This window comes from Oncorhynchus mykiss, chromosome 3 (assembly GCF_057628025.1).
Source record: "Oncorhynchus mykiss isolate SJ-2025 chromosome 3, ASM5762802v1, whole genome shotgun sequence".
In the NCBI taxonomy this organism is placed as follows: Eukaryota; Metazoa; Chordata; class Actinopteri; order Salmoniformes; family Salmonidae; genus Oncorhynchus; species Oncorhynchus mykiss.
The window spans coordinates 28,442,822-28,462,487 of NC_143024.1; the positions used below are offsets into that span (position 1 = coordinate 28,442,822).

General features: G+C 45.9%; 1 protein-coding gene across 15 annotated transcripts in view; it reads right to left on the reverse strand.

Moving 5' to 3' along the window:
* Nucleotides 1-1,526: 1,526 nt before the first annotated feature.
* Nucleotides 1,527-19,666, reverse strand: part of LOC110503762 (adhesion G protein-coupled receptor B1) — a 111,076-nt gene continuing 92,936 nt past the window's right edge. For 4 of the 15 annotated variants that reach the window (XM_036970570.2, XM_036970568.2, XM_036970569.2 and 1 more), the window contains 13 exons: nucleotides 19,511-19,613; nucleotides 19,154-19,304; nucleotides 18,961-19,030; nucleotides 18,457-18,523; nucleotides 17,375-17,460; nucleotides 9,400-9,498; nucleotides 7,886-8,057; nucleotides 7,519-7,614; nucleotides 7,346-7,409; nucleotides 5,612-6,279; nucleotides 4,755-4,790; nucleotides 4,189-4,347; nucleotides 1,527-3,666 (listed from right to left, as the gene is read on the reverse strand). In XM_036970570.2, coding sequence (XP_036826465.2) covers nucleotides 3,472-3,666; nucleotides 4,189-4,347; nucleotides 4,755-4,790; nucleotides 5,612-6,279; nucleotides 7,346-7,409; nucleotides 7,519-7,614; nucleotides 7,886-8,057; nucleotides 9,400-9,498; nucleotides 17,375-17,460; nucleotides 18,457-18,523; nucleotides 18,961-19,030; nucleotides 19,154-19,304; nucleotides 19,511-19,613 — 1,966 coding nt within the window. In that variant the 3' untranslated portion in view covers nucleotides 1,527-3,471. Of the gene's footprint in view, nucleotides 3,667-4,188; nucleotides 4,348-4,754; nucleotides 4,791-5,611; nucleotides 6,280-7,345; nucleotides 7,410-7,518; nucleotides 7,615-7,885; nucleotides 8,058-9,399; nucleotides 9,499-13,537; nucleotides 13,604-17,374; nucleotides 17,461-18,456; nucleotides 18,524-18,960; nucleotides 19,031-19,153; nucleotides 19,305-19,510; nucleotides 19,614-19,666 lie in introns of all 15 variants that reach the window. The other 11 variants (XM_090230687.1, XM_036970571.2, XM_090230688.1 and 8 more) reach the window with 5 other exon arrangements.

The following is a 19,666-nucleotide window of genomic DNA, read 5'->3' on the forward strand; positions in this document are numbered from 1 at the left end:
TGTATATGGGACCAGCAAAGGTCTACCAGAGTCATTTGTAGGGGTTGTAATACTTAGAGAACCTGTTCACTGGACTTTGAACCAGGACTGGTAGGGTGGTTACGTGAGAAGAAAGGTTGGCTTGTCTGTGAATGAGAGAGGATATGAGAGGAGAGAGGAAGGTGAGTCAGTGTGTAACACACACGCACGTGCGCACACACACACACCCAGCCAAGGGCTTTGAGGTAGGTCGGCTGTTGGACCCTGGCAGCCTAAATCAGTGCCAGCTTCTCTCTGAGTCCCTGTGACACTGCTGCACATACATTCCCTGTTCTGAAAAACACAAATAAAACATCATCTGTGCCACGGGGGAGGAGGGAGACAAAACTCCAGATTCCAGATGAAGAGTCTCACTCTAAATATACTTTTTTAAACACCAAGCTAAAACAGAAGAGAATCAGGGAGCGGAACAATGCCCAGTGGTTTGTTGTCTGTGTGTGGAAGGCCAGATGCTGTTCTTTAGTGTTTCAGTGAGTTTGGTCCATTGTGCAGCTGGCCTCCTCTCTCTGAGTGGAGAAGTGGAGGATGTAGGGAGTGTAAGGGTTGGAGAACAAACCTCTGCATAGAGGGGAACAACTCCTACACCACCTGGGTTCTGGGCCTCTGTTCCTTGGTAACATTTAGATTGATAAAGCCTGTCCAAAGTACTTATAGCAGATCAGGTCAAATGTTAATGACTTTTGTGTTTATAGTTTGATGCAACTCCTTATTTTCCTAAGAGATAACTTGTGGATAGTCCAGCATACCTTTTAAACATTCCTGTATTGTACAGTAGGCCCCTAAAACCCTTTCCATTGGATTTGCCGCACTTAAAATGTCTGAAGTTGATCCATTGTGAATAAATGAATGAATAAATTATAGCCCAATAATTAGGGAGAGGACATTTAGCAGCTCTGCAGTGACATGGAGTAATATCCTCTGTTTTTGCTGGATAGTATTTCCTCAGCACTCTGAACCTTAGTGCCTCCACCGTTGATGTATTCCTTAAATCTAATAATAACACACATCATTTTTATTTGCCTGGGCTATTTTACGAGCAGTTAAATCTTTTATTAGCCGAGCGAGCGTCTTGCTGTCCAGATTGGGTGTCTGTTCAGGGGCTGTAAATAATGCTTAGGTCATTACAGCCACACGCCTTCCCATTTCTAATCTCACACACAAGCGGAAGCACGAGCACACACACATGGACGAACGTGCACACACACACACACACACATAAGCACGGAGACAAACACACAGTTCGAGCCCTCAATCATCCTCCAGGTAATTGGGTCGGATGCCTTGTGCTTTGACATATACATTATGGGAAAAACATTTTCCAAGTAAATTTATGGAATATTTTTAAAACATACAGTACAAAAACGATAGGGGAATGGGGAGATTACTTGTTTTTTTTTAGTTTAAGATGTTGGAGGGGGGGGGGGGGGTGCGATGCTGACATATGGAATTGTATATTGGCAGTACAAATGCACCAGGACAACAGATAGTTTATTATATAGATATATTTTTATTAGAAATATGACACATTCATTTTGTGCTCTGAAAACTGTACATTAACAAAGAGTCAACCCCTGTGAACTAAAAAGGTGGAGGGGCGGTGGAGGTTAAAGGTCAGGGGACAGAGGTCAGGGTTCATGTCAGACAGGTACAGATCTGAGGAGGGAGTGACAGTCAGTGATACCAAAACACACACTGTTACATGGAGTTACAGAACACTCATATTCCAGTACCCTGAAAAGGATGGGAGGGGAATCATAATATGTGTTCGAAATGGCACCCTATTCCCTATATAGCGCACTACTTTTAACCTGGTGTTAATTCCTGTCATTTGACCTGGTCAAAAGCAGTGCACTACATAGGGAATAGGGTGCCATTTCGGACGCAGATGTAATCTGAATAATCATAGTCATAATTATAATAATGACAACAATAATCCCCAAGCACAGTAAGAAAGATATTTATAGGCTAAAATTCATTCTGTAGAACTCTGTTGAAGTAATTACATTGCTGTACAACAGGACTCCAAAAGAGCCTTGTGCTTTCTCTGTGTGCAACTAATCCTAACCCCATACTGCAGAGTCACAACCTCTGTCATGTCCTATACAGTATTTATCATATATATTTTTATATTTATTCATTTCCATTGTCAATATTAAGCATAATTCTTTATATACTTTGTGACATGAGTGTCCTTCATTTTTTACCACCTGCATTTGCCGAACAAGCAGAATAAAATTTGCCACAAATGTACCAAGCCTGCTCGTACATCAAGCAATCAGTCAACCAATCAAAACAGTGTCTCCTTGGCTTCTGCTGAGGTCATAGAGGCTTCCACCAATGAGATATGGCCATCTTGGCTTTCAGTCATGTCATTAAGGGCATCCGCAAATGAGATATCTCATTCTTGTTGGTCTATGCTGATGTCACTATGGTACCCACCAATGGAAGGGTTTTCCACCCTTTTGGCTGGCTGATGTCATCGATCTGCTCCCTTCCTGTCAAGGGGGTGTGGACTCTGTCTGACAGTGCAGTGGAGGGTGGGGCGGGGCTCTTAGTTGGCATGGAGAGGCACATGGTTATGGTCCAGCAGTCTGCCTCCTCCACTGCCTAGGCGTGTTTGGGACATGTACTGGACATGTAGTTTGGTTGGAACATGTACTGTATGTTGGGTGAAGGTCTTGTCCAGACCAGGTCCATTGCCTAAAGGCTTGGTTGGAACATGAACTGTATGGCTGGTCCAGGTGATCTGTTAGCAGGCTGGTGAAGAGTCCATAGGCAGTTGCAGTCTGTCCTTTTAACCTACACTACCTACACCACCCAACTGCCAAACTGGCTAACCCTCCACAGAGATCTACCAGGAGGAGAGAGGGACTCAAGTATGTGTCCAGTGAAGTAATAATGTGGATAATAACAGACCAGATATATGACTGTCTGACATAGTAAACAAAAAACTGATTCCAGCAGCAATAAGAACATATAACAAAATGCACTGCAAACCTGTTCTCTTCCCCCCCATTTAACAGGCAATTGTTCTCTCTCTCTCTCTCTCTCTCTCTCTCTCTCCCTCTCTCTCTTTCTGTATGTCTTCCCATTTTCTCATTCTGTCAGTTGGGTCCTAACATAAAGGAGCTTCTCTCTCTCTCTCTCTCTCTCTCTCTCCCTCTCTCTCTCTTTCTGTATGTCTTCCCATTTTCTCATTCTCTTAGTTGGGTCCTAACATAAAGGAGCTTCTCTCTCTCTCTCTCTCTCTCTCTCTCTCTCTCTCTCTCACTCACCCCTGCCCGTTTCGTTGGTCATTAATCATTTGGTCGTTGGTTCTCAGAGTGAGATTGAGACGTGGAGCTTCGGGAAGGGAAGGTGTCTGTCTGTCTGAGAGCTGGGCTGGGGGACGGGATTGGCTGCTCTCTCTCCGTCTGTCTCTCTGTCTCAGTCTCACACCTCTGTCTGCAGGTCCATGAGCTCCTGTCCCACCAGAGGGATGGTGGCGCTGGCCTTCTCCCACTCCACGTTCTGCAGCTCCAGGGGAGAGGCCGCCAAGGGCTCCAGGTCCTTCCTCATCCACGACGGGGGAGATTGGGTCTTCCTGATGCCCTCCCAGGCTCTCTTACTGGGTGTCTGCTGCTTGTCCTGTTGGATAGAGGGAGGGGCAGGAGAGGAGAATAGGTGAACCAGAGAACAGACCAAATCATCAAAGGGCAAGAGACATGCAGACAGAGAGAGAGAGAGGAGACAGACAGAGAGAGAGAGAGAGAGAGGTGTAGAGATGGGGAAGAGAGAGGTAGAGAAGGTGAAGAGAGAGGTAGAGGTAGAGGTAGAGAAGGGGAAAAGAGAGGTAGAGGTAGAGAAGGGGTAGGGAGAGGTAGAGAAGGGGAAGAGAGAGGTAGAGGTAGAGAAGGGGAAGAGAGAGGTAGAGGTGGAGAAGGGGAAGAGATATGTAGAGGTAGAGAAGGGGAAGAGAGAGGTAGAGGTAGAGAAGGGGAAGAGAGAGGTAGAGGTGGATAAGGGGAAAGAGATATGTAGAGGTAGAGAAGGGGAAGAGAGAGGTAGAGGTAGAGAGAAGAGGTGGAGAAGGGGAAGAAAGAAAGAGGGAGTCAGACAGACAGACAGAGAGAGGGAAAGAGATAAGAGTGAGAGACAAGAGTTTCGTACACTCATGATGGTCTTGTCGCTGCCTGTTGAGGACACACTCCACCTCTTCCCTGCCTTCCCATCGCCAGGCGGAGACGCCCTGTCCTGGTCTGCACTGTGGATCTTCCTGTTCAGGTCCTGGAACATGTCCTGGTGACGCTTCCGTGTGTGCATGATCTTCTACATGGGACAATCACACAGGAAAACCAACCACCCATTTATCCACCATCAATATCTACACAGTGTGTTATATACCATGGTAATACCTTGGTATGAACAGAGAAAAAAACATGAATCATCCTTAAACAACAACATAGCTTGTGCAAAATCTTCTACATGGACCAAACACATAAAAAACTACCATCAAAGAAAGATCCTTAATTTAGCTCCCATCCACCAGAGATATCTACAAAGCTTAGATAGAGTACTGTATATGATCTGCTATGCAGTCCCATGCACCATAATTATAAAGAAAAGGGGATTATGTCAATTCTAGTGGATTTTTGGAAGCAGAATTGAGACATTAGAGACAGTTTGTCAAACCGTCAAGACATTATTTCAGAAGAAATGCAGAAGTCTGAAATTACCTCAAAGTCCAGCTCCGCGTAGCGAGATTTTCGTCTCTGGAGAAAGACAAGAGGGACAGATTAAAAGACACATTCTGCTGTCATCATTATGCTGTGTGAGTCTGACTAGACAAAATGGTGATGTCTTCTTCAGCATTTCACTGTTTCACTGTTAGTTTCAAATCAGTCAATAAAAAGACTGAGACAGTTTCTCAGTGGAAACAGTGACTCATGACAAACTGAGCGTCCATGTTGCTTAATCCTGACCCCATTGGCGTGACTCCTCGCAGTAAACAGCTTGTGATCGCATGACCTTTGTTAGCGAGCAGAAAAAGAAAGGCCTGACCTTCAGGCTGCTTGGTTGTTGGTTGCCCTGGCAGCTGCGATCTTGCATGAACAGCATTTTGGGAGGGGAGCGAGTTTGGCCCTGAGGTGAAAAGACACCAGCAGGCTGAGAGGTCTGACTGGTTGCCTATCTGACTGGCTGCCTATCTGACTGGCTGGCTTGGCACGACTAGCTGTGCGTGTGTGTGTTCTGGTCAGTGTAGCAGTCTGAGTTTGAGCTCCCCCACTGGACTGGCACAGTCAAGGAGAGAATACTAAAACCTGACCTTTTTAAAGATCTAGGTGTTCTGTCGAGCCAGGCGAGATAGGGATATTTCCGTACATGTTGCCACTGCAGTGCTGTTACCACACAGAAAAGGATAGCGACTATAAAGATATCTCAACAGAAATCCTATGCCATGAATACAGTACCACCACATATTGACAGTAAAGGGCACTGGTTAGTTTCTGATATTTTCTTTGATCAAGCTGTCCCATCTCCTTCCCAAGTCATATGGTGAGAACATGCGGTTGTGTGTGTGTGTGTGTCTTACCTCCAGGGAGCTCATGGAGAGCGTGGACACGGTCTCGCTCTTGGACATCATTCCAGAGTTACCAGAATCACCCTGTTCACACATGCTGTTGGTCATGTGGGATTCTCCGGAGACGTTCTGCATGTTGTGGACGGGCGACTCCTTCTCCGAGCAGGAGACACTGACCAGGTCTGCAGGCAGGCTCTTCAGCGCGAAACCTGGGACGCCCTCCACCCCCGCCGAGTTGGCCAGGTGGATGAGCCTGGTCTGGGGCATCTGCTGCTCGATGCTGATGTTGTACTTGGCCGTCGTGTCCTCCTTGCTGCCCTTTCCGGGCCGCCCCAGGGTGCCAGTGTTGTTGTTGTTAGGCAGGATGATGTACCCTGTGCCCTCAGGCCCCCCGGCCTCCCCTGTCCCCCGTGGAGACAGCTCCCCGTCCAGCTGTTTAAAGAGCTCCCCGTCACAGATGTAGATGGACTTGGCTCCCGGCAGCTCGGTGCTGATGCCCTTGGTGGCGCCACCCTTCTCCCTGCGCAGGGTGAGAGTATGACTGGGGTAGTCTGCCACATTCTGGAGGTGGACCTTGGCCATGCTGGCAGGCATGGTGTTGAAGTTAGAGCCCTTCTGAAGGGTCAGGGGTTGGGAGGATGGCTTCTCATCACCCTGGAGAGAGGAACGCTTCAGAGTACCTGCGGAGGGAGGGAGGGAGGGAGGGAGGGAGGGAGGGAGGGAGGGAGGGAGGGAGGGAGGGAGGGAGGGAGGGAGGGAGGGAGGGAGGGAGGGAGGGAGGGAGGGAGGGAGGGAGAGCAACAGAGAGAGAGAGAGAGAGATTTGAGAGGACGCAAAACTCAGAGATAAAGAGAGGGTGACTTTCAAGATGTCCAACTCAGACTTGGACATGCTATAGAATGAGTGCAAACCTTCCCACTGTAGATTTAACGAGTGACTACACTGCCTTCCTTGAACTTCTGATCATTAGTTTGAATATTACGCCGTGACCCTGTTTCACTGCAACTGCTGGCTTGCTGTGGTGTGCATCTCACTATTGAGCACAGGGCTAGACAACAGCATCAGACAACTTCCTGTCAGCATGACAAAATATCTTACAATCACTCCCCAGTCCCCACCGCTCCACACACACTCACACAAAGAAAAAGTCATTTCACTCCTCTTATATTCCATCTCCCCCTTCAGTGGGATTGTCTGCTGTGTCTCGCGTCTCAATGGCGTTTCTGCTCCAGATGCTTTTCCTGATATCCTCTCGGGAGATAATCAGATTTCCGTCCGCTCCCAACGGACACCAGAGGAGAGCCTCTATCTGATGCTGCACTGTTGGTCGGTACATAATTATAGCACGGCCGGCCCGCCTGCCGGTGGATGTGGGGGAATATGTGGGAGACTCAGACAGCCCTATTTATCCACATATTACTGCTCCGCACTCGTTCGCACACCACCGCCCTATTGCCAAATGGCTGGGCTAAATTGCGTTATGCTGCAGTAATGTGGTGCATCTCATGTCAAAACAGCGTTTTGTGCTTCATAAGGGGCGGCTGCTGTGGAATGGGAGGGTGCTGCTAAAACACAATACGCGTACAGCAGACAGGGAAAAGCAGGTGCAACTTTTTAATGACAGAACTCAAAGAAAAATTCACATGCATAGAGAGAGTTGTATAGGGTCAGACAGACAGACAGACGGACATACAGACGGTCAGACAGTCAGGCAGACAGACAGACGGACACCCTGCATAAACTCACTCTTTTTTTTGCCGGTACTCTTACCTCCTCTGCAAGCCATGTCGACGTCTTTCTCGAAATCAGTCTAACGAAGAAAAAAAATGTACAGAAAACCTGTTAACAAAGAGCATGTAATACATATCAAGTATATTAGACATTGTTTAAGATGAAGAATAACGTTCCATTGGTCCTACCATAAGCTGAGCGTGTCCGTTCTGGAAAGATCCCCCTGAGTCTCCATTCCCGTCCTCCTGGCGGTCCACTACCCGACACTTCACTGCCTCTTGAACCTACAGTACACCATCGTAAACACAGAGGTCATGACCTTTCAATGTCACAGTCAGATTTTTCTCTGCTCATCCCCCTCCCCTCCACATCACCCTCAAAACAACCAATGACTTAGTTTACTTAATCAACTTTTCCCTTTTAGCTCCTAGTGGAGCACAGAGCACACCAACCAATACATTTATTTTTAAATAATAATGAATAAAAAAGAGTAGGAGACAGAGTATCATCAAGGTGAAATGTGTCAGAGTGACAACAGGGTAAAGAATGATGTACCTCTCGGCGCAGGATGCAATGCACCATGACGATGACGAAGCCTTCCAGCGAATCAAACACAGCGAACAGGATCTGGAAGAGGGAGGAGCGTCGGTCGGTGATGGCCAGGACAGCAGACATCCAGGTGAGGGCCAGGAGAGGCAGAACCACACAGGAGCTCCACAGCGACGCCCTGGAGGATGGGAGGGGAACAGCAGCCCAGGGCCAGGGTCAGTACTACAGTCAGTAGAAGACACACAAAGAGGGAAAGACTACACTCCTGGAAAAAAACTGTCTCTATTTAATACAATTTTCAATGATTTACTTGTTTGAAATGGGATTCAATGATACTAAAAACGACATGTATATTTCTAATTACAATAGAAGCATGTCAAATGTAATACATACAATATCTACTCCTAAAAAAGGCATCTATGTACTGCATGTTGCCCTCGTTGTTGAAATGATTGGCATTATGTACAGTATAATAAACCTATAACAAGGTATAGGTACATAGCTTGATGTTTTAAATATACTTACAGTAGCTACCGTACATATGCTAATATCACACACAAAAACATACATCCATAATCAATTGAAATATATGTTCCATAACTGACATATACAATATGCATGTACGTTTAGGATGTGTCAATAAAACATATGAGACCAAGAGCAACAGGAAAAGGAGGAGCTGAGGTGAGTAAAGGAGGAACAAAAGTGAAATGAAGCAAAGAAACGTAACATAAAGACAAACGCAAGAGGCAGAGGGCAGAGGTGTGATTAAGTGGACAGGGACTTGTCTTCTGGTCCATATGTTCCTACAGGACAATGTCTCTCTCTCTCTCCTTTATCAACATGTGTATTTCTTTCCCTAACTCCTCAACTCTTCAGAGTCTTTGTTTCACATGTCCACTTGTTAACTCTGTCCTGAGTTGATGGAACGAAAGGTTTCTAGGTGTTGTTTAAAACAGATCCAAGCATTCAGACATACTCCCACTGAATAACACATTACATAAAATATAGCTACACGTCAGGCCTGGCAACAGAAACCCAAAGCGCGCACGCGCACACACACACACTAATTGATAAGTCAAGTGCACTGCCCGTGAAAACCTCCTCCATGCCGATACAGATGTAGAGTTACTGTATCCATCCATAGCCCGGGGGCATTACATAGCTGAAAGCCACTGAGCCTTGCACTTTCACTCTGGCCTATATTAAAGCTGTTTTTCTGCAGTCTGTGATTCACACACACACACACACACACACACACACACACACACACACACACACACACACACACACACACACACACACACACACACACACACACACCTTACAAGAACAGCACTGGAGAACAAATTCCCAATGATTCTCAGCGAGAGTACAGGGGAAGAGAGGGAACGAAAAGGGGGGGAAACAAAAAGATATAAACAAGAGGAGGAGGAAGTAGAGGAGGCATATCAAGGTAAAGGAAACAGAGGTAAAGAAAGCAGTATAGAATATGTGGGTAAATAATTAGCAGAACTAACATGGCGTTACTGGTAGCTGTGGTAGAAACGTCAGCCGACGAGATAACTCCGCACTTGGCACATTTGAGCGTCATATTGTACAGTGGTACTGTCATCTGACTGCAAAGTAGTCAAATTAACACACGTTGTAACATAATACACACAGATACAAACGCACACATACACACACACACACACACTTACACTCAGAGTGAGTCACAGTTCCCTCTCTCTCTCTAGCTCTCTCTCTCTCTCTCTCTCTCTCTAGCTCTCTCTCTCTCTCTCTCTCTCTCTCTCTCTCTCTCTCTCTCAGGGCTAAGGGGTATGTGTCGGGGCTGGGCCGGACAAGATACACAACCACATGGGTGGATATGTCACTAAGGGCAGATTTATTCCTCAATGATTGATCACTGCTCCTACTATGTGAACACAACAAACATATAGGGGATCCTAACCAACACAGAGTGAGTGGGATAATCAAGTCAACAAAGGCACTACTGCGTTCCGACATTATTCTAATCATCTTGAGTCTGTGCAGAAAAGTGCAGTGACACTGTTGCACATGATGTCACTCAAACTAGTGATTCAAAATAGGATTCATAAGTGGTTAAGGTAGCCTAGTGGTTCAGAGGTTGGGCCAATAACCGATAGGTTGCTGGTTCGAATCCCTGAGCTGACTAGGTGAAAACTGCCAATGTGCCCTTGAGCAAGGCACTTAACCCTAATTGCTCCAGTCAGTCACTCTGGATAAGTGTCTGCTAAATGACCAACATGTAAAAAGAGAGATACATGTGTAACTTGTGCAGGTCCGATTCTTATTGGCAAGGCACCTGTATGTGCACTGGCATGAATACACATTATATTTCCCTTCTTCATCTTATTATTCACATTGTTGAATCCTTCATTTACGTGCATTCAACTAGATAATGATGGTATTCTTATAAATGAATAATGCAAATGTCTAATTAGAGACACTTCATGTGCCTATTGATGCTTTGAGTCTCAATTGCGTTGTTTATTTAGCTTTCTAAATGTAATTGTTGGGAATATTTTCACCCCTGGTTATTTCTCCCTACGCCTCACTGGTCAGACTGATTACTTTATACAGGCATTACTGAACACCCTGCTAAGGCTCTCACGCACACACACATGCACACACACACATGTAGGCATGTACACACACACATACACACAAAGTAACACTCAAACACATGCACGCACAAACAATGAACTATGAACTCAAAGTAGTGAGTCGTGACAGGACTCTTAGCCTATATCGCCAATTAACAAATTAACAGTGTGTTTTTACGCCTGTTCATTACCAGGTGTACATATGTGAATGTGTGTACGTATGAGTGTGTGTTTCTGCATGGCTGCATTTGAACAACACAAAGGATAGACAATGAATTCCAAATATTTCCTGAGAAGCTGTTTCTCCACTGGTACTGTAATCCACAAATACTGTAGAGAATCATCACAGTTCCCATCTAGCAGTCTATTTCTGTGTCACCCCACTTCTCCAGTGTCTATGCTGTCATCTAATCTCCTCTCATCACATCACAAAGCCCAGTGTGGCTGTGGCCTGCCTCTCTCTGCCTGGATGCCTGGCTGGAAGTAAGAGACACAGTACAATCTCTACAATGCCTCTTCATCATGGATGACATACTGTCTGAGAAATAATACAGCAATAAGACACGAGAGGGTATGTGATTACTGAGATTATTATCAGGACGTGATGCAACAATAAACTGTCCATCCATACTTCAACACAATGGCTTGAAAGCTGCTTCATTATATTAAAATACTCCCACAAGAAACACACATCTAGAAGAAACAGAGTTCGAGAAGAACAGTGTCACAAAATGGCCGCTCGCAAGACAACAATTAAACCTTTGATTCCATATTGCCGCTGGACAGATGGATTAAAAATCACATTATAAGAAATTCCATTTCAAGTAAAAGGGCAATACAACCAATACCCCCCCCCCCCCCCCCCTTCTGCCATAGGCAGTGATATTAAAAAGCAATCAGTAGCTTTTGAAATACAACACCATTTCCCTTGTCTTTATGATGTGTAGCGACAGTGAGAGTTCAGTGAGAGAGAATGAAGCTGCGTAGGAAACTCCCATATACACAGGGACACATAGACCTGCTCAAATCAAATCCAGGTCTTCAATCAAACAAGCAATACTCTTCAGCTAAATGCTCACTTCGTTGTTCTGTCTCAACAATGTGGGTAGAAGAGATTAGATAGGTGATATCCTGTGGTTCCCAGTCGACAAACAAGGGTACAAAGCTTACCCAGTTTACTGGTATTTCTTTCACATGGATCGTCCACTCTGTAACAATTGCCACTTCTTTCCAGTGAGCCTGGGAGGACCCAGTCTGTATAGTGACAACTAGGGTTAAAGTAACTGAACAGCAACCTCCTAACACAGTGCTAACACTTCCTGGAAGGAGGAAGGAGGATACAGTACACCCCACCAGCTCTGCCTGGATGGCTTTACAGTTGGCCTTTCCTCTTCTCTCCTGTCTTGTCCTCTACTCTCCTGTCTGTTTCCATTTTCCCCTCCAATTAGTCTCTAATTTTAGGGGTGGAGAAAAGTGAGAGAGAGCCTCACCAGGCAGCGAGTGTACATCTAAATCTCTGAGATATGAGAGAGCAGAGCTACAGTACACCGTGCCTAATTAGGCACACCATCTAGCAATCATTAATTATCTTGATTAAACATGTTAGGTATTGAAAGGCGAGGGGGCAAAGAGGCTAACACCCTTCTGTTTTCCACGTATCCACTCTGCAGTGCCACCCTGCCCCTCCCCACAGTCCCTCCACCTCTCAGTCCACGTATTCACCCTGCCCCTCCCCACAGTCCCTCCACCTCTCAGTCCACGTAGCCACCCTGCCCCTCCCCACAGTCCCTCCACCTCTCAGTCCACGTAGCCACCATGCCCCTCCCCACAGTCCCTCCACCACTCAGTCCACGTATCCACTCTGCCCCTCCCCATAGTCCCTCCACCTCTCAGTCCACGTATCCACCCTGCCCCTCCCCACAGTCCCTCCACCTCTCAGTCCACGTATCCACCCTGCCCCTCCCCACAGTCCCACCACCTCTCAGTCCACGTATCCACCCTGCCCCTCCCCACAGTCCCTCCACCTCTCAGTCCACGTATCCACTCTGCAGTGCCACCCTGCCCCTCCCCACAGTCCCTCCACCTCTCAGTCCACGTATCCACCCTGCCCCTCCCCACAGTCCCTCCACCACTCAGTCCACGTATCCACCCTGCCCCTCCCCACAGTCCCTCCACCTCTCAGTCCACGTATCCACTCTGCAGTGCCACCCTGCCCCTCCCCACAGTCCCTCCACCTCTCAGTCCACGTATCCACCCTGCCCCTCCCCACAGTCCCTCCACCTCTCAGTCCACGTATCCACCCTGCCCCTCCCCACAGTCCCTCCACCTCTCAGTCCACGTATGCTTAATTTGATCCTTGAGAAGGCAGAGGGAGCAGAGGGGGCCCAAACAGTGAGTATAATATCAGAGAATACCATGGTATCCTACTGTGTTGTGTATGTATCCAGTCTTCTGGTGCCACCTCTGCCCCCTCTCCCCTCGGTCCAGGCATCACTGATAGCCCAGTGGTCTGCTGCGTAACATCGGTGTAAAACAACCCTTAAACAACCCCCCAGTACCCACTGTGTAATCGAATGCTCACAAACACACAGGCCAAAGCACACACTCACACATCTAAACACACACGAACATACACACACCATTTCATATACTACTCTGTGCCATGTCCTATACTTCTGTCACTATTCATTCTGTATCTTAGTAATGTGACAACTTTGAACAGAACTATGGATCACAACCGTGTTCTAGATTTTGCACTGCAGTTTATGTTTATAGTTATTCTATACATCTAGTTCTTGTCTAGCTGGTATTAGATGGAAGCGGGATTTCGACAGCAGGGAAAGAGATTCTACAATTCTACTAGTAGGGGAGTGTGAGGAGGGGGTATTAAGCCAATCAGAGTGTAAGGAGGGGATATTAAGCCAATCAGAGAGCGCTACTGCCAGGGGGAGGAGATTTAGTGGGTGGGCCATGAGCAGGGCTGATAGCCAATACAAATCAACAACAGTGGGAGGGGCAGATGTTTTACCGAATCAGTGACGAGGTGGAAAGGGGGAGCTGAGATTGAGGTGTTCCTGATTGGAGAGGTGGAGCCCTGAGTGAGAGAGAGGGGGGATTCTGTGCAAACTCAAAGAGAACGTTTCAGACAGCAAAAAACAAACTTGTACAGTTCAAGAATAGATCATTGCAGAGAGGCAAACATGTTGTTCAGAGAAAATAAATACATAAATAAACAACAATACAGTTGGATGTACTAACTAAGGCCAATGAGGGCACAGAACAGCAGCCTGCGAGAAGGGGGAGCAGGGGTCACCAAGAGGTCAAAGGTCAACCCTGGGGTTATATAGGGACTAAAGGTCATGACCTCTCACAACTTTGGCAAGTATTGAACTGCACATGCTACTGTCTGTATTAAGTAGCAGTAGTAAATATAAACAAAGCAGGCTTTAAGACAAGTATACATGGTTGAAGAAGGTTGAAAACCTTCCATCCTGTCTCAGGAACTTGGCTGTAGTATAGCTGTGGTAAAACGACCATCTCCAACAAAACAGATGTATCGGATGGAGTATGTTTCATACTATAGTGAGTAGCATATTTTAACAAACACAACAGAAAATAAACCAATTTCTATGGACATAGAGACACCATTAGCGGTGTACAATAAATCAAACACATGACATTATCGTGTGCTTTGAGTGATCTCTGAGGTCTCTACTCTATACCCATAGGGCCCCTGCTCCCCTTCCCTATAAAACAATCAAAGAAACAAAAAAAAGAGAAAGATGGATATACAGAAATGTACATTATATAGCAACACCTGCAAATGAAGAGAAGCTGAGTGAATGTGTAAAAGCAACATACAGTATATGGCAGAGTATAATGAAACCAATATGATAGCCATGAGATGAGCACTGATGCGCCATCTTGTTTCTTAATGAGAGGGTCCGATAACCACTCCAATCTTCCCTTTTCTTATATCTCCCTCCCTCCCCACCCTCCCTCGCTCCTCTCTTCTTCTATGCCTCTCTGTCAGACCTCATCCTCTACAAATCTTCCAATCATTGATCACTGTCTGTCTTATAAAAACATCCGCATATTCCTTTCAATATCTGCTCCTTTTTATTTCCCCGCTCTCACCTCTCTCTCCTCCCTCCCTCTCTCTCTCTCTCTCTCTCTGCTCTCAATATATCTCACCTCTCTCTCTCTGCTCTCAATATATCTCACCTCTCTCTCTCTCTCTCTCTCTGCTCTCAATATATCTCACCTCTCTCTCTCTGCTCTCAATATATCTCACCCCTCTCTCTCTCTCTCTCTCTCTGCTCTCAATATATCTCACCTCTCTCTCTGCTCTCAATATATCTAACCTCTCTCTCTGCTCTCAATATATCTCACCTCTCTCTCCTCCCTCCCTCTCTCTCTCTCTCTCTCTGCTCTCAATATATCTCACCTCTCTCTCTGCTCTCAATATATCTCACCTCTCTCTCTCTCTCTCTCTCTCTCTCTGCTCTCAATATATCTCACCCCTCTCTCTGCTCTCAATATATCTAACCTCTCTCTCTGCTCTCAATATATCTCACCTCTCTCTCTGCTCTCAATATATCTCACCTCTCTCTCTCTCTCTCTCTCTCTCTCTGCTCTCAATATATCTCACCTCTCTCTCTCTCTCTCTCTGCTCTCAATATATCTCACCTCTCTCTCTGCTCTCAATATATCTCACCTCTCTCTCTCTCTCTCTCTCTCTGCTCTCAATATATCTCACCTCTCTCTCTCTCTCTCTCTCTCTCTGCTCTCAATATATCTCACCTCTCTCTCTCTCTCTCTCTGCTCTCAATATATCTCACCTCTCTCTCTGCTCTCAATATATCTCACCTCTCTCTCTCTCTCTCTCTCTCTCTCTGCTCTCAATATATCTCACCTCTCTCTCTCTCTCTCTCTCTCTCTCTGCTCTCAATATATCTCACCTCTCTCTCTGCTCGCAATATATCTCACCTCTCTCTCTCTCTCTCTCTCTGTCTCTCTGCTCTCAATATATCTCACCTCTCTCTGCTCTCAATATATCTCACCTCTCTCTCTCTGTCTCTCTGCTCTCAATATATCTCACCTCTCTCTCTCTCTCTCTCTCTCTCTGCTCTCAATATATCTCACCTCTCTCTCTCTCTCTCTCTCTCTGCTCTCAATATATCTCACCTCTCTCTCTCTCTCTCTGCTCTCAATATATCTCACCTCTCTCTCTCTCTCTCTCTCTCTCTGCTCTCCATATATCTCACCTCTCTCTCTCTCTGCTCTCAATATATCTCACCTCTCTCTCTCTCTGCTCTCAATATATCTCACCTCTCTCTCTCTCTGCTCTCAATATATCTCACCTCCCTCCCTCTCTCTCTCTCTGCTCTCACTATATCTCTCCTCCCTCCCTCTCTCTCTGCTCTCAATATATCTCACCTCTCTCTCTCTCTCTCTCTCTCTCTCTCTCTCTGCTCTCAATATATCTCACCTCTCTCTCTGCTCTCAATATATCTCACCTCTCTCTCTCTCTCTCTCTCTCTGCTCTCAATATATCTCACCCCTCTCTCTGCTCTCAATATATCTAACCTCTCTCTCTGCTCTCAATATATCTCACCTCTCTCTCTGCTCTCAATATATCTCACCCCTCTCTCTCTCTCTCTCTCTCTGCTCTCAATATATCTCACCTCTCTCTCTCTCTCTCTCTGCTCTCAATATATCTCACCTCTCTCTCTGCTCTCAATATATCTCATCTCTCTCTCTCTCTCTCTCTCTCTCTCTCTCTCTCTCTCTGCTCTCAATATATCTCACCTCTCTCTGCTCTCAATATATCTCACCTCTCTCTCTCTCTGTCTCTCTGCTCTCAATATATCTCACCTCTCTCTCTCTCTCTCTCTGCTCTCAATATATCTCACCTCTCTCTCTCTCTCTCTCTGCTCTCAATATATCTCACCTCTCTCTCTCTCTCTCTCTGCTCTCAATATATCTCACCTCTCTCTCTCTCTCTCTCTGCCCTCCATATATCTCACCTCTCTTTCTCTCTGCTCTCAATATATCTCACCTCTCTCTCTCTCTGCTCTCAATATATCTCACCTCTCTCTCTCTCTGCTCTCAATATATCTCACCTCCCTCCCTCTCTCTCTCTCTGCTCTCACTATATCTCTCCTCCCTCCCTCTCTCTCTGCTCTCAATATATCTCACCTCTCTCTCTCTCTCTCTCTGCTCTCTCTCTCTCTGCTCTCCATATATCTCACCTCTCTCTCTCTCTGCTCTCAATATATCTCACCTCTCTCTCTCTCTGCTCTCAATATATCTCACCTCTCTCTCTCTCTGCTCTCAATATATCTCACCTCCCTCCCTCTCTCTCGCTCTGCTCTCACTATATCTCTCCTCCCTCCCTCTCTCTCTGCTCTCAATATATCTCACCTCTCTCTCTCTCTCTCTCTCTCTCTCTCTCTCTCTCTGCTCTCAATATATCTCAACTCTCTCTCTGCTATCAATATATCTCACCTCTCTCTCTGCTCTCACTATATCTCTCCTCCCTCCTTCTCTCTCTGCTCTCAATATATCTCCTCCCTCTCTCTCTCTCTCTCTCTGCTCTCAAGATATCTCTCCTCCTGCTCTCTCTTTCTCTCTCTCCCTCTCTCCTTTTGTCTGTGCTCCTATTCCCCAACTTTTATCTCCCGTTTCTAAATTCTGTCTTCCAAAAAAAAGAACTCATCAATTTCCTCATCTGACTCTTTCTTCTTCTCCTGCGTTCTAAACGCGAGAGCCAATGGCATCGCTAGCCCCGCCCCCAAGCGTATGCCCCCAGGCTGGTTATTGGTGGACCAGTGAGATGGATGTGTGGTAGGATAAGGCATACCCTGCCCTCTCCTTCAGTTTCATATCAGTAATGCCGTCTTTGGACACCAGTTTGTTAAATACGAGAATCCCGATAACCATGTTAACCTGTCAGAGAGAAAAGAGAGATGTGAACGAAGCAGCCAGATACAGAGAACAACTCTACAACCACTCTGTCAGTCTGACATGGGACTACAGAAATGAGTATGATGCATGCATGTGAATTATGTCAGTTCCACACATAAAGAGAATAACTGTACATATCAAACCTGCAGTATGTACGCTACCGTTGAAAAGTTTGGGGTCACTTAGGCATTTCCTTGTTCTTGAAAGAAAAGCACTTTTTTTTTGTCCATGAAAATAACATCAAACTGATCGGAAATGCAGTGTAGACATTGTTAATGTTGTAAATGACTATTGTAGCTGGAAACGGCTGATTTTTAATGGAATATCTACATAGGCGTACAGAGGCCCATTATCAGCAACCATCACTCCAATGGCACGTTGTGTCAGCTAATCCAAGTTTATCATTTTAAAAGGCTCATTGATCATTAGAAAACCCTTTTGAAATTATGTTAGCACAGCTGAGAACTGTTGTCCTGATTAAAGAAGCAATAAAACGGTCCTTCTTTAAACTAGCTGAGTTTCTGGAGCATCAGCATTTGTAAAATGTCTACATTGTACTTCTGATCAATTTGATGTTATTTTAATGGACAAGAAATGTGCTTTTCTTTCAAAAACAAGGACATTTCTAAGTGACCCCAAAGTTTTGAATGGTAGTGTATATAAAGTTGTAACTGCTAAGCCAAGGTAATAACATGTAGTTAGACAAGTGGTAGCAATCTTGCACATAGGGTCCATTGATGACTATACATGGTTGATGAAGATGTTAGTTAAGATAATGTGCAATCTATTGACTGGCTATAACCAATAGTAGTATGTAGTATGTTGACTGCATTAAGCCAAAATGGTAAGTTTACGGTTAGGTCAAGATAAGCGTTACAGTATCTTACATATTTCTGTGGCTAAATGTTAATCTAAGATCAGTAAAGCAACAAAGGTTTCTCAGACAAATAGAGGCTGAGACAGAGAGATAGGAAGTACCAAGACTACAGCGGCAGCCGGTCCCACAAACGCATAAAGCAGACCACCTTCCAGAGACAGCCAGCAGCTGAGAGAGAAAGAGGAAGAGAGGGAGGAGGAGGAAAGGGAAAAGTCAGGAAGAGAGAGTGACACCCAGAGTAGACAAATGAAAAGAAAGAAAGATGGCATGAGAAAAAAAGGATGGATAAATTGTACATTTAAAAAAAAAAGATGGTGTAAGAAAGAGAGAAAAGGAGGGAGGGGTAGAGCGAGGAGAGGAAGAGGTCAGGTCAGATACCAGCAGTCAGGTCACACAAATACAACCCCCATGTATAAGGATTCTGTATCACGTCTTAAATGCTCTTTAAACAGTTAGCTAATCCAATAAGGAAAGGTTTAGAAGAAGAGAGTTCTGGAGGTATACAGGTATACAGAAAGAAAGATATAGAAAGAGAGAGAGACAAAAGTACATTTGTCTAGAGAAAGGGAGACACACAGCAACAATATCAGAGATTGCAGACTCACTAGTTGACGGTGCCATATCCCTTAGCTTTGGTGAAACCCACAGAGACTGCCACAACCAGAGCAGGTAGACCTAAGGAGGAGGAGGGGGAAGGGTCAGTACTGGGTAGGGATGGGACGGACACACAGATGGACAGACAGAGAAACAGATAAAACTGACCCCCCCTCCCCCCCCCCTTGCCCCCAGCATCCTCACCCCAGCCCAGACACAGGAATCGCTTGCGGATGATGCGGTTCCTCAGCCGGCCAGTCACGGCCATGTATGACTGCCACGCCTCTGTCAGAACCCAACAGAACGACGACAGGAAGAAGAAATGCAGGAAAGCAGCGACCAGCGTGCAGATCACCTGAGAGAGGGAGAGAACACAAGATAGGAAGAGAGGGACAGAGAGTGAGGGAGAAAGAGAACAAGAGGGGGAGAAAGAAGGAGAGTGTGGGGGGGTTGAAAGAGGGAACAGGGAAGAGAAGAAGAGATGGAGGGATGTGAGTAAAGGATCTTTACAAGACCTTGAGAGAGTACGTGGTAAGATACAGCTTGTTCATTGGCTCTTACCTTGTTCCGTGTCTGCGTCTGACCAATGAGGATGAGGGCGTTGGAGGAGATGATGGAGAGGCAGAAGTTGATGAGGATGACGGAGCGCTCGGAGCGAATGTACCTGAGGAGAGACAACATGTTGAGGGGTCCACACCTTTCCCAGTTGACCGTCAA